At 39.9% G+C, this 15,128-nt stretch overlaps 1 protein-coding gene across 1 annotated transcript; it reads right to left on the reverse strand.

The window, feature by feature from the left end:
* Positions 1-3,817: 3,817 nt before the first annotated feature.
* On the reverse strand, positions 3,818-14,694 carry LOC134291081 (uncharacterized). Its single transcript, XM_062858365.1, has 2 exons — positions 13,823-14,694; positions 3,818-3,827 (listed from the first exon to the last, which is right to left on the reverse strand). The coding sequence occupies exons 1-2, from the start codon at positions 14,692-14,694 to the stop codon at positions 3,818-3,820; spliced, it is 882 nt and encodes a 293-aa protein (XP_062714349.1).
* Positions 14,695-15,128: the final 434 nt, after the last annotated feature.

Consider the following 15,128-nt stretch of genomic DNA (forward strand, 5'->3'; position numbering starts at 1 on the left):
GCAACGAGTTGCAAAAAGTTGATTTTTTCAGCACGAGTCGTACATTTATCCAACGAGGCTTGCCGAGTTGGATAAATACGAAGAGTGCTGAAAAAATCGAGTTTTGCAACGAGTTCCATGTACAAAATTTTATGCAATATTTTTTTTTCATAATGCAACCCATTTGAGTTGCATAATGTTCATAATGCAACTCAAATGAGTTGCATTATAAACATTATACAACTATTTTTCATTATGCAACTCATTTCAGTTGCATAATGAGCCAGTTCGGAAAAATTGGCCATTATGATATCAAAATGAGTTATATAAAACAAGGTTGCAACCATTCATTTGCAAAGATTTACATTCATTTGCTATTATCTCAGTTCAGAAGCATTCTATCGAAAAACAATGTATGGATGAATTTAACCTTGTAATTTTATCTGAAAGTTTGCCTAATAACATTGGGGTCGCAAACGTATACCAAAGTCGTGAGCGAGCTGTGAAGGCAACTCTCCACGCGGTGAATGTAAATTACATTCACGCTGTGGAAAGTTGCCTTCACAGCTTGCTCACGACTTTGGTATGCGAGTGCGACCCCAATGATATTCGGCAAACTTTCAGATAAAACTACAACGTTAAATTCATCCATACATTGTTTTTCGATAGCATGCTTCTGAACTGAGATAATAGCAAATGAATGTAAATCTTTGCAAATGAATGGTCGCAACCTTGATATAAAATGTAAATTATGATACTGAATTGCATAAATCTTTTTAACGAATTCACGAATAAAAAGTAATTTAAAATATTTATTATAGACTGTTTCAGAAATTATAAATACACTAATGATTCACTCATTAGACCACAATATCCAAAAAAGTTTCTTCAAGCTCTTATAGTAAACGTTCTAACGAATCAAATATGTAATACCAACTATGTTGATGTTCCTTGTAAACATTTCAATAAAAACTGTATGTTTTACTATAAAAGCACATTAATAAAGCAAAATTATGCAGTTTATAAACTATACTGCAGTATACTACATATAACATTTTATTGTTGACGCATATTATAGCTCCAGTACTCGAATCGATGTTTTCAAAAATGGCACACTTCCTGGAATGATCAATCTCCCGGAACGTCATTTCGACTTCGTATTAACAAAGAAGGATATGATTTTTTCCCTCCGAAAGGCCTTTTTCCACGAGTATTTTCTGAGATTCCTCCAGGTATTCCTCCACAGATTCCTATAGAAGTTTCTTCTGGGATGCTTTTATAAAATATCAAGGATTCTATGCAATCACTTGGAACTTCTCTAGAACTAAGCTGCCATGTGCAGCATAATTGTCCCATGTTAATAGGGATTACCATGGAACATGGGACAATTATGTTGCCCACGGCAGTAAGGCTTTCCCAAGAAGTTGCTTCGGAATTTATCTAGTTTATCTCTTGATTATTCCGCTTGCGATTTCTGCAGTAGTTTCTGATCGGATTTTTTTTATCTGTATTAACGAGATTTTTAGCCCTAGGGTAGTTCATCTCGGGACCCACGCTTTACTTTCCTTCCGAAGGAAGAACTCACATTTTGTGAGTTTGTCGGGAGTAGGATTCGATCCCAGCTCCCAAGCTCTAACCATCACTCCAGGTCCTCTTCACTTCTGCTCGGATCTATCCAGATGTCCCTTTTAAAATTTCTTCTGAAGCTTCATCGGGATTCTTTCAGGAATTCCACCAGGTATTAGAATTGATTTGAAAAAACCATTCGGGGATTTAACCTAGACATCTTCTCGATTTTTATCTAAGGGTTGTATTTAGCATTCACCCAGATTTTCTTTCCGAAACTCCTACAATTTCCTTCCTCTGTTTATTTAGAATTTCCTACAGGAATTCTTCTAAGATTATTTTCGGATTCCCTCCAAAAAACCTTTCTGATATTCCGCCAGTTCCTTTTGAGGTTCCCCAAGAACTTCTCTCTGGGATTTCTTTATAAGTTTTTTTTTCGGATGTTATCCTAAGCTCTTTAGAGTTTCTTCTGGTATTTTTTCTGGAAATCCTTCTTGGACTCATCTAATAATTTCTCCATTAGTTCTTTGAAAGATTCCTGCAGGAGTTCTTTTTTGTATTTGTGCGCAGCAAAAGTTACTTCTGGAACATTTATTTTAAATACTTCCAAACGATTTTGCTGGATTCTGTAAGTATTGGGTAGTCAGTCGGGAGTACTACAGAGACTCCCCGACTCAATGGCCTCAGGGTCGGCACGTTCACTATACAATTAACTCGCGGGCAGGTAATTTCCGTACAAAATGGAGGAAAACCACAGCACTTTTACACTTTCTACACCAGTTTATTGTTTCAACTACGCTTTATTCCTAGGCTATTCCTGGCACGAAAGTGGGAGTCTTAATTCTATCTGACCTTTTCTGTTGCGGGGCCCCTTCTCCTTCTGCTCCACCACCTCCAACGGCGACTCGCGTGCGGGCGTGGATCCTCGGCTCGCTCTCCACGGTTTCCGGGGGTGGCTTGGGACTCGCGCTGCTCCATATTCCGGCCTGCTACTCGTCCGGGTCCTTACCGATGTCGTGGTGGATCGGTCTTCGGGTTTTGCCGGAATGACTTTGGACACTCGGATTCCGTAGGGCACTTCACGGGGTTCTTGAACCAAAAAAACGGCGGGGTTCTGAGATGGGAGGAATGTATTACTTCTCAGGCCTATACCGAAGAATCTCAAGGTTACCTGATGTCCTCTTCGCCTCCTTTCCACCTCTTCAAAATCTCTCTATATTTTTTCACTGCTTCTATTGTATTCACTTCTTAAACTTTCTGTAATTGTCGACTATCTTAATTGACGAACTATACCGTATGCCCGGTATGCAAGTGAGTCTGTAATATGGAGTTCGCTTGGAGGTCCATGACCTCGTACCTCGGTCATTACCCCCACATCCCATGTTGTGATCTATTAATGGCCCCATTACGTCACCCCTCATGGCCGCCCAAGAATGGTAACCATCCATCTGGCGGTGGGTTTTGGTACTTCGGAGGGTGGATGATGGCGATTTTCTCGTAGGGTGGTGGAGCCTGAACCTGACTAAGCCTATCGCTGTCGGGATTTAAGCTGGGAAAAACCTACATTCATAACGAATACTACCTGCTTTTTTTAAACATTCACGGTTTTCACAAAATCACACAAAATTCTCGGTAGTACATACGACACGAATTATACTTACAATTCTGTCTTTCTTCTTTGGAATTTCTTCAGAGTTTCTCACTGCGTTTTCTCCAAGAGTACCTCCAAAAGTATATTCGAAGAAGCCTCCTGGAGTTTGTTCTGGAAATCCTCCAAAAATTCTTGCTGTCAATCCTTCAGAAATACCTTCTGGGAGGCCTCCTGATGTTCCTTATGAAAATCTCCGCGGAGTTATATCCCCATTAGAAGTCCCTTGTAGGAATACAGTAGAAGTTTGTTTCAAGGAATCCTTCAAGAGATTATTTTGGAAAACTTTCAGATTTGTAGAATTTCTTTTGGAATTTATTCTGTAAATCTTTGGTTCCTCCTGGAAATCTTTCAGGATTTCCTGGAAAACTCTTGGATTATATTTCTGGATACTAGACTAACTAATTCCTAACAGCCTTAACTCCTAAATCCCCTAAAAATTTCTGAGGTATTTCCTGGAGAATTTCTCAGAAAAAAAATCTATTAAATCTGGAGGAATCCACAGGCATACAAGATGGGATCCCTAGCAGAAGTTTTAAAAAGACACGGACACCGTCTTCAGCCACTAGCCAGAGTCTGTACAGACTGAATGAAACTATACACTAGATACAGACACGGCACACATTACGAGTACCTGTGAATACAAGGAAGAATTATTTCTTGCGAAAAGTTTCATCACTCGTAGCGGAAATCACACCCTCACCCCATGGCATGGTACGGTTATACGCTTGGTGATGCTAACCGTACGACCACGGGGCTCCACCACAATTTTTGAAAAAATCCAAGATTGCATTTTTGGAGTAACCGAGGGATGAAATCCTGAAAGATTCTATATAAATCCAGTTAGCCGAGTAGATAAGGCATTGTTTAGCCATTCTGGAGGTGGGTTCGATTTTCGGTCGAGAAAATCCTCGCAGCTTCCTGGGCATAGTGTAGTGCTGCCACACAATATACCAATTCAGACAAAGAAAGTCCTTCAGTTTCAATTAATAACTGTTGAAGTTCTCAAAGCACACTAATTTTAAAAGAGGAAGGCCAAGTTTCAGTTGGAATGTAAAGCCTCAGAGAAGAGGAAGTAGAGGAAGAAGAAGAAAAAGAAGAAGAAGAATAAAGAGGAGGAAGAGCAGGAGAAGGAGGATCTCCAGAAGAAAGTTCCTGGAGGAATACTCAGATATCCTGGAACAATCTCCAAAAGGAACACCAATGAAGGTGTCAAGCTGATGAAATGAAAAAAAAAAAATAACTCGGTCATCTATTATTGATCTATCGTGATTAGCTATTTGTTTAACACTTGGAATATGAATTGATTCAGTTTCTCTAAGGTACCCAAAATGAGTAAAGTTATGCTTGAGAGTTTACGTCTTTTATGTCATCAGGGGTGGTTAGTTCAAATTTATTCATGGATGCATTGCCTCAAGATTAATGTTAAACTAGTATTCAAGGGAAACAAATTATTCAACTTTTAGTGTTGATAAAAACGGAATAATATGTTAACAAAATCGGATAGTGACAAAAACGGATAATGATAAAAACGGATAGTGACAAAAACGGGACATACCTGTATAGTCTCACAAATAAAATATTCAATTTCCAACCATAATAAAAATAACTGTTTGATAATAAAACATAAATATTTCTCGATTGGTAAAAGTAAATGTAATCTATGCTACTCTTAGAGCCTCGGAGTGCAATTCTGATAACTAAGCAACATTCACTTGGTGATCTAGATCACCTAAACTATTCCGGAATTAAGACGTTCAATCTCCACAAGCTCTACTTTTGAATATCAGTGTAGTTTCTCCTAAAAATCCGTCAGAAATTCATCCAAGACTTTTACCAAGAATTCTTCAAAGAATCTTACCAGATATTCCTCTAAGAATTCCTCCGGAAATTCTTCCAGGAGTTTTTCCAAGAATTCAACCAGAAATGTCTATAAGAATCCTTCCAGGAATTTCTCCAAGAATTCCTTTGTGAATTCTACTAAGAATTTCTTCAAGAATTTCTCCAAGATTCTTCAGGAAACATCCAGAAATTCCTCCACGATATATTCCAGAAGTTCGTCCAGCAAGTATTCTAGTAATTCCTTCAGAAATTCCTCCAGGAATTTCTCCAGGATTAACTCTTCGAATTCCTACTGGAATTGTTCCGGAAAATACTCCAGTAATTCCTATAAGAGATATTTCAGGAATTCCTCCAGAATATACTCCAAAAATTTCTCCAGGAATTCCACCAGGATTTCCTCCAAGGAGTACTCCAGGAATTCCTACAAGGAATATTCCAGGAATTTCTCCAGAAAATTAAAATTAAAAAAAAAACTTCAAAAATTCCTCCAGGAATTTCTCAAGGAAATTCTTCAGAAATTCCTCAAGGAAATCCTTCAGAAATTCCTGAAGGAAATCCTTTAGAAATTCCTCTAAGAATTCTCCCAGGATATTCTTTTGAAATTCGTTCACAAACTACTACATAATTTCTTCCAGAAAGTACTCCAGGAATTCCTGGATTTTCTCCAGAAATTTCTTCAAGAAATTCTTGAAGAAATTCCTGGAAGATCTTGTAGGAATTCTTGGAGGAATTCCAGAAAGAATTTTCCAAGGAACTCCTTGAGAAGTGCCTAGGGCAGATTCTTGATGGAATTCTTGAAAGAAGTCTTGAAGGTATTTCTGAAGTAATTCATGCAAAAGAATTCTGGAAGAAATTCTGGATTGTTGGAGAAATTGTAGGAAAAAATCTTGGAGGAATTTTTGGAGAACTTTCTGATGGGATTCTTGGAAGAATTATGGAACGAAGTCTCGGAGCAGTTCCTGGAGGAATTCTCGGAGGAATCCCTGGAGTTATCGCAGAAGTATTTTCTTGAGGAATTTCTGGAGGTTTACTGAAAAATCTTGGAGGTATTCATAAAGGAATTTCTGGAATATTTTTTGGATTAATTCTTTAAGGAATTTCTTGAAAAAATCCTTGGACGTATTTGTAGAGAAATTACTAAGGGGATTCTTGGCAGACGTCATTTGGGGGCCTTCGGTGAAATTCTTGGGGAAGGTCTTGTAAAATTTTTTGGATGAATCCAAGAGGAATTCTTGGACGAATTCCAGGCAGATGTCCAGGAGAAATTCCTGGATGAATTCTTGAAGAAATTTCTTGAGGAATTCTTGGAGGACTTCATGGTGGAATCCCAAGAAGAATTAATTAAGGAAAAAGTTTCTGGAGAAATTCCTCAAAAAGTTACTGGAGGAATTCCTGAAAGAGTTGCTGAAGGAATTTCGAAAGGAATTTTTGGCGCAATTCCTTAACAATTTTCGGAAGAATTTCTGAGGAAATCCCTGGAGGAATTCTCGGACGAATTCTTAGAGTAATCCCAGGAGTATTCTCTTGAGGAATTACTAAAGGTTTTCTAGAGGATCCTGGAGGTGTTTATGAAGGAGTTTTTGCAGGAATGCTTGTAAAATTTCCTAAAAAATCCCTGGAAGAATTCTGAAAGAATTCTTCGAGGAATTCCTTAAGAAGTTTCTGAAGTAATTTCTGTTTGAATTCCTTGAAAAATTTCTTCACGAATTCCTGAAGGAAATTCTTGAGAAATGTCTGGCAGTAATCTCGGATGAATCTCTGGATTAACTTTTGGAAGAATTTCTGGACTATTTCTGGGTTTCTGGAAAAAAAAACTCTTGGAGGAATGCCTGTAGCAATACTTGGAGAATTTCTTGAAAGAAGTCTATGAGGAGTTCCTGGAGAAATTTTTGGAGGAACACTAGAGGGGTTATTTGGGATATTCTTGGAGAAATTCCTGAAGGTATTATTGTAGGAATTTCTGGTAGAATTTGAAGAGGGACACCTGAAAGAATTTTCGAGGAATTTCTTGAAAAATTCCTGGAGGATTTTTTCCAGGAATTATTTACAGAAATTCTTGGTATATGGAAAGATTCTTTGAGGAATTCTCGGCGAAAGTCTCGGAGGTATTCTTAAAGGATTTTTTGGAGGAACTACACCGATAAAGTAAAGAGATACAAGAGTAGAGCTTGTGGTGTTTTAAGGTCCTAATTCCATAATAGTTAGGATGATCTAGATCAACAAGTGAATGTTGCTTAGTTATCAGAATTGCACTCCGAGGCTCTAAGAGTAACGTAAACCATACTACACGAGCATTCGCTATAATAAAAAAAATATCCTAAGATTTACAGATACTGCAACCCATACTTCAAAATACATTGGGTACATTTGTATGCCAATGGACACCCAAATAGCAACACATAGAGATACTTGTAATATTATGAGGTGTAACAGACACAATCGTGAAAAAAATATGCCGGTAGAGGTAACAGAAACAAGGGTAGAGCCTGAAGATCTTGAAGGTCCTAATTCCAAAATAGTTTGGAAAGCCTGAAATATCCCATGGATATACCAAAAGCATTATAGTTGTGCATTGAATCTCCATCATAGTATAGACTACATTCCACGAATATTTGCAATATTGAGGCTCCAGTTTGACTAAAGTTTGAAATACATAACAACTCATGAGAAAACTGTCAAGTTCGATTCAGATATAAGTTCGGTTAAAAAGCGCTGCAAACCTATATTAGAAGTCGTTTCAGTGTCCAGTCCAGTCCAGTCCATATGTTAAAGATGGCTCTTCGTCAAAGATAAGTTTTGTCAATCGCATCACATGAGAGAAGGGGAGAAAACTCCCCTAAATGCAAATACAGAAAGAATAGTATTGAACTCCTCCACTGATTTACGGTAATCTAACCTGCGTCTTTCCGGGTTGACCTACATTCGTATTCCTCTCATCGCACTCTACATACCTAGCCCGCCATATCTCTTGGATCTGCAGTCCTTAGGACACCTTGCTTACCATTTATTTAAACCAGTGAATCAAAATTCAACCATCGCGCAACAATAATGACAATGTCGCAAAATGTATTTATTGCGACAATCCACCCAATGCGACATAAGTTTGTCCCAACTTGAAGGATAAACATCGTACACCACGAATTTAGAAATTTTTAAGCCTTGCATTGCGATTTTCGAACGGTAACTTCGAGTCGGTAAACACTGCAACTCTGCTGAAGATCTATCATCAAACAGTTTAGACTTGGGGTTAGTAATAATTGATTATTCGCGAGTTGAAAAGTACACAACAAATTCAGCTGCCGTTTTGTCTGCAACAAAAATTTTCATGTCCTTTCTGTTACAAGTAGGGATAAGGAGTAATCGTCGCGCCTTCTTTGTTGCTTGTTTTGTGCCTCTTTTCTCTAACAATTCTCTTCACTGATTTAAACATTTTATTGACCTTTAATAGATGTTTCAACTTAATCACTTTTATCTTTCCTTTTCTTTGCATAAAAAAGTAACGAACATCAACAAAACAAGGCATGGAAAAAATCTAAAACTGAATAATTAAAAATGCACGGAAAAATAATATTTCTGAAAAGTGAATGATTCAAACGTAAGGAAAACAGTATAATATATTGTTATATAAAGATCGGATGTAAATGTATAGGCTACAATGTGCACAGCTTTTAGCGAACCATTCCATTACAATACACTTTATTGTAGCTGATACACTGTATGGTACAGGAATGGTTTTCACGAAATATTCTATGGTTAGTTTTTATCCGGGTGGTCCAGAAGTTGAAGAAAATCGCCTAACAAAGGAGATTCTGTAACGAACGACCATCAAGCGGCCCGACGGTCATTACGAAACCGGTTTGTTATGGTGGTACGATACCATGGAGTTACCACCTTATATGACCGAGTGTCGACTGATTTGTCTGAGAAATACACTAAATTCTGTTTTTACGCGATTTTTTGTTCCGCGTAAAAAAAATCGTGTAAAAAAAGTTTTCAAAACTTTTTTTATCGGATCATCCTAAAATTTTGACAGGGTATCAAGGATAATAAGAGAGATCTCTGGTAGAAATTTGAGCCCCATCGGAAGTAAATTGCGATCAGGAGAGAAGAATGTTTCCAAAAACACATCGCGTAATTTCGAGAAAATCGTGTAAAAAAAATCGTGTAAAATAAAACCGCGTAAAAAAAGATCGTGTAAAAAAAGAATTTAGTGTATCCGGAACTTGAAGCGAGTTTGGACAGATTGTCAGAGCAAAGGTTACGCCCACAAAGCAACGGCTGATGAATTGAAGTTAAACGATTCTCTTCGAACGTGGTTCCTCCCATTCGGAGTGGTAATAAATCCCCGAAAGCCCGAGAAGGCGCGAATCATTTGGGACGAGGCGACCAAGGCGCATGGAGTGTCTCTGAACGACATGCTTCTCAAGGGGCCGGACCTTCTCACTTCGTTACCAACTGTGTTATGTCGTTTTGGACAGCGAAAGCTTGCGATTGCAGTTGACATCCGCAAGATGTATCACCAGCTGAAGATTAGGTTTATGTACAGAAGTGGCACGGCAAAGAAGCCAGACGTATTCGTGATGGATGTGGCCACCTTTGGTTCAACATGTTCGCCCTGGTCAGCCAACTTTGTCAAGAACAAGAACGCGATGGAATGGAAAAAAGAATTATCTAGAAGTGGCGACAGCTGTAGTTGAAAACTAATATGTGGACGACTACCTGGATAGTCGAAATTCGAAGGAGGATTACCGGGCCATGTCCCGAACGCGCGAGTCGTAATCTTCTCTATCCATAATCACTACCGCGTTCCCCTTATCGGCACGAGAGTATATCACATCACGAGATTTTGGTTGAGCAGCTAGAGGGGTTCAAATTGCGACGAGGTGAAATTCTGGTATCGTTCGATGTCGCCGCTCTATTTCCGAGCGTACCAGCCACTGAAGCTGTGCAAAGCCTGCGCCGACACTTGGAACGGTGCCGAGTGCCGCTAAACCACATCGAGGCTTATCTCTCTGTTGCCAAGGTCTGTATGAACCAAAATTTTTTCAACTTCCGGGGAAAATACTACAAACAGACCTTTGGCCTGAGCATGGGTAGTAAGCTCTCACCACTTCTGGCCGATTTGTTTATGAGCGATCTAGAAAATGAAGCCCAGAAACAGAAGCTTTTTCCCCGAGTGTGGTGGCGCTACGTAGACGATGTTTTCGCCCCGGTGAAGGAACGGTACGTAGACCAGACACTTAGCATGCTAAATTCACAACATGAAACGATCAAATTCACGGTTGAGAAGGAAGTAGACGGGAAGTTGCCTTTCTTGGATCTGATGATTAGCAGAAACGAGGATAACACTCTGAAATTTGGGATTTATCGCAAGCCAACTAGCACAGATCGGTACATAACATCCGATTCCAACCACTTTGGTGCCCAAAAGCAAGCCGCCTTCCATTCTATGGCTCACCGGCTCTACAATGTACCGTTGGATAGCGTAGAATTCAAGGAAGAACAGAATCGAATTTACGCTGCAGCCGAGGTCAATGAATACAACCGAACTTTCGTAGACAAAATTCTACAAAAACACAAACACAAAAAACACCGTCAGAACATAACAACGCTGGAGCCAATAGCAGGACAAACAAAAAGGATTAGCCTACCGTTCTACCCTAAAGTAACCAACCCAATAAAATCGAAGCTTCAACGACATGGATTGCAAGTAGTGCACAAAAGCGCCAACACGTTACGTGAACTACTATGCAATCTGAAGGATAAGGTTCCCCCGGATGAGCAGTCAGGAATTTATGAAATTCCATGCAGGGACTGTCCAGCTGTCTACATAGGTCAGACACGCCGGAAATTCAAAACCAGAATCAGGGAACATAAGAATGCCGTTGACACAAACAAACAAAACGAATCCAGCGTGGCAGTTCATACAGCGAGCAGTAATCACAACATCAACTGGGAAGAAGCGAAACTGCTCAAATGTGTCAACAAATCTTCGCATTTGAATGCATGGGAGTCCATGTTCATCACAGGGTCGAAAAAGCAATTGATGAATGAGGATGACCCTCCCATCGCATCGTGTCTCAGTCGGACATTGTCCTGAAGATGGGCTAGATCTCGCCCGAAACCGGTCGTCAAAAGGTAATTTTTTAAATCTTTTCTTGACGATTGTAAGAACGATAAGTGTTGTCTTGTGTCGCGTCGCGTATTGTGTGGGTTGGATTTGAATTGCGAAACTGGCATTTCATTTCCAAGAAAGTGCTACAACTCAAGGGTGAAGAAGTAACGAACCGTAATCCTTTCTATTATTCGTTACATCAGCATTGATAAAGAAACCCAAATGGAACGCATCAAGGAACGCATCCTAGTTTTTCAGCCTGGCTAGTGGCTACCCGACGAGAGTGTTTTTTGTGTATTCCATAAAGTTACCGAATGATTCCGACTTTTCAGAATCAACAAACACCATCACGAAGCGAAATATCCTGAAATTGAGCATGATTGATCCGCTTGGGCCAATACCAAACCATCTCATCCATGGCAGGCAAGACGCTGATCCAAGACCTTAGGAGAGCTACACGCTAAGATCAGTTCGATATTTTTTCCATCTTTTTACCGAGTTCTCAACAGCAGATTTAACTCGGTACGTAATCATAAAATGACTCCAGTTATGGTATCAAAGCACCGACGATGTCCCGGTCGCACAATAGTGAAGTTTAATCTTATCATTAGACCCTCAACGTAGTCTTAGAGCCTTTCCAAGTAACAATTCGAAGTCATAAATAAACATGCATGTTGAATAATTGCTTGTTCACAACAATCTTAGTTGAACAAAAATGTATGTGGAATAATATGCTGAAATGATGTTATTTACATTGTAAATAAGCCATAATAGAATATTCGACTCTTACGCGAATAGCTATTTAATTATAAGCTTAACAAACGTCGTCAATGTTTGTTTGTTCGATTCGTCTATGTAAGCTTTGATGTTTGCTGAATAAGAACTTTTTTCTACATATTAAAGAACTTACATTCCACAGTTTCCCATAGCTGATTATTGTGGTTTATATAAGTCGAACAAATGTTTTTGATTTCCCAAGTAACCATTAAGCCGTAAAAATGGCATTAAGTCGGCTCTATAGTCGAATGTAGAACCTGGCTAACAGAGCTAATTGGTTCTATATCCTCTTATAGAGCTGCTCAAAAGCCACTTTTGGCGAATTATTCGGCTGATATACGGCCAACTTTGAAATATCGTACCAAGTCTCTGGAGCGAAAGTTGTCAAAAGTGAGACAAAGAAAAAAGAAAAAAAATATTTTGTTTATCTCCTGTTCTTTTCTAACTTCCTTCGCTTCCATTGAAGTTGCTTTTTTGCTACTTCCTAAACGTATTTCGACTGTATGGTTGATACTCGAAGAGATGGCTTTCCAGTCTTGACAAAAATAAAAATACTGCTATTTTATCTTGTCCGACGTTTCGGTCCGTTTGGGACCTTCTTCTGGGACTCTAAAAGATTATTTATTACATCCATTAGAAAATTTTTACAAACAAAAAACTCTACAATTTTTACCGATTTTTACAGATTTTTCGTCCAGTGTTGTTCTGTGGAACGTCTAAATGTCATCGGTTTTGAGTTTCTATTAAAAGGCAAATTATGAAAAAACTTACAATCTCCACACAAAACTCTCTCCGTGTACTTACTCCCTCGCAAAAGCGGACGGTTTCGGTGTAACCGTAACCGCGGAAAAGCCCTTTTTCAAACTCAGCTGGAATTCAGTACCCGGCACTTGATCAAACACCATTGCTTTTTGGCTCTTTTCTGTTTCTACCTCTAGTGTGTATGTGTGTGTGATACATGATGTTCCAGTGTGCGTGATACAATCTTCCTCTTTCGAGAGTGTGTATGTGTGTTTACAAAATTATTCATGTTTGTTTTGATCAGCTGTTCCTTGTCCTACCACTTTGCTGGAAATTCTTTAGCCAATGCAAAACCCCTGCATAAGCAACATGCAGGTTGTCGGTGTCCGTCCGTTTATTTATTGTGTTTGGTGTGTTGTTTATGTGGCAGCTTTCCAGAATCGGCAAATTTCTTCCCTTGTGTGTTGTGTCTAAAATTCTTGCTTCGTTGAGCTTGAATGTGTGGTTTTCTGAGGCTGCGTGATTCACCAGGGCCGTTGTTTCCATTACCGCCTGGATAGCAGCATCTTCGGTTGTGTGACCAGCGCTCTGTAGTGTTTGTAACTTCTTCATGTTGGATTTGTGTTTTGATATCCGCGCCTTCAGCTTCTGTGTTGTCATGCCTATATAGCAAGCATCGCAATCAGCACAGTCTACCTGATAGATGACATTATGACGATCTTCTATCGGTGTTGCATCTTTCACTAGTGGAAGTAGTGAACCAATGTTTTTGTGTTGCTTGCTTGCTATATGTACATTTGGGAATTCCCGACGTAATGTTTTTGTTATTGTTTGTGTCAGTCCATGTATGTTCGTGAGTGAGTAGTATGTTTTTGTCGATTCTTGCTGTTCATTTTCATTACTACTCACTTCCATAGCTGTTTCGTCGGTTGGACTACCACTTATACGATGTATCACTCGATTGATAATGTTCGAGGGGTAATCGTTGGTCCTCAGGAGCCCGAAAATTATTGATTTTGCTTTTTTTTAGACTCAGATTTGTTGAAAACCGGAGGACCCGTTTGGCAAAGTTGAAGGCGACGTTCATCTTGAGACTCATCGGATGTCCTGAATGGTAGTTTAGGAATCTACCCGACGAGATTGCTTTCCTGTACCATTCTGTTTTGATTGTGCGGTCCTCTTGGCGTACCAGCAGCAGGTCGAGGAAGGGCAGTCGGCAGTTTTCTTCCTTTTCGACGGTAAACTGAATGTTCGTGTTTTGTTGGTTGAAGACGTTGAGTACTTCTTCGACTTTCTCGACTGGGAGCGCCAGGAAAAGGTCATCAACGTACTTTTTCAAATACGGAATGACCACGGTGGTGGCGGCTACTGCATCGTCCAGAAGATCCTCCATCACGTACTCGGCAATTATCGGCGACAGTGGGCTTCCCATTGCTGTACCGAAGATTTGCTGATAATACGTCCCTTCGAACACGAAGTAACTGGCATCTATACAGAACTCTGTGACTTCCCAGAACAGATCAAGACAAATAGCTGTATGTTTCTTGATCTCGTCCCAGTGTTTGAAGATGCTCTGCTTCATGAGACTTTTGGGGATGGACGGGAAAAGTGCTACTACGTCAAACGAGACCAGGATGTATCCTTCCGGGAGCTCAATCGAGTTAGCGTAATCGCAAAAGGAGAAGGAATCCTTTATGTTGTACTTACTCACTATAGCTTTTTGAAGCACGTTCGCTACGAATTTGGAGAGCTCATAGGTCGGTGCGGTCATGCAGGGTACAACAGGTCTCAATGGAAGGCCAGGTTTGTGTGCCTTGGGCAGACCATAGATTTTAGGACACACTGCTTTGTAGGTCTTCAATCTCGATGCGTGATACGGATCAATCAGCTTGAGATCCTGAAGTCGTTTCACGATGGTGTTGTTCTGATTCTGGAACCCGTTCGTTAGGTCTTTTGTTACCTGTCGGTACGTTTTACTGTCCTCCAGTAGACTTTTCATCTTGGACGTGTAGTCTGTCCGCTCCATCACTACTGTTCGATTGCCTTTGTCCGAATTCACCACGATGATCCCAGGATGCGCTTTGAGAAAGGCTTTGGTGCGTTTTTAGGCGTTATAATAGAACCTCGCTTTTGGGTCGTTGGTGTCCGTATTCTGCATCCTGTGTAGGTAGTTCTGGATCTGATTGGCCACGGCGCATCGGGTTCGATCCTGTACCGCCGTATCGTTATTAGTCTTGATGATAGACTCCACATCCGCTATGAAGTGGAACATCGGAACTTCGGCCAAATGTTTGTATGGTAGTGCGAATTTTGAACCTAGGCTTAGTAAGTGCTCCACTTCTGCTGGCAGATCTACGGTTGTAGCATTCAAAATGGCCTTGTCATTCAATGATGGTTCTTCAACGTTACGAGTCTGGTTTGGTGCGTTGATCAGTGCTAGAAACTTGCCTTCTATTTTCT

This window comes from Aedes albopictus, chromosome 3 (genome assembly GCF_035046485.1).
Source record: "Aedes albopictus strain Foshan chromosome 3, AalbF5, whole genome shotgun sequence".
NCBI classification, from domain to species: domain Eukaryota; kingdom Metazoa; phylum Arthropoda; class Insecta; order Diptera; family Culicidae; genus Aedes; species Aedes albopictus.

Coding starts and splice junctions, on each gene's coding strand:
- LOC134291081 (XM_062858365.1), bottom strand. CDS start 14,694: ATGGAGCGGACAGACTACACGTCCAAGATGAAAAGTCTACTGGAGGAC.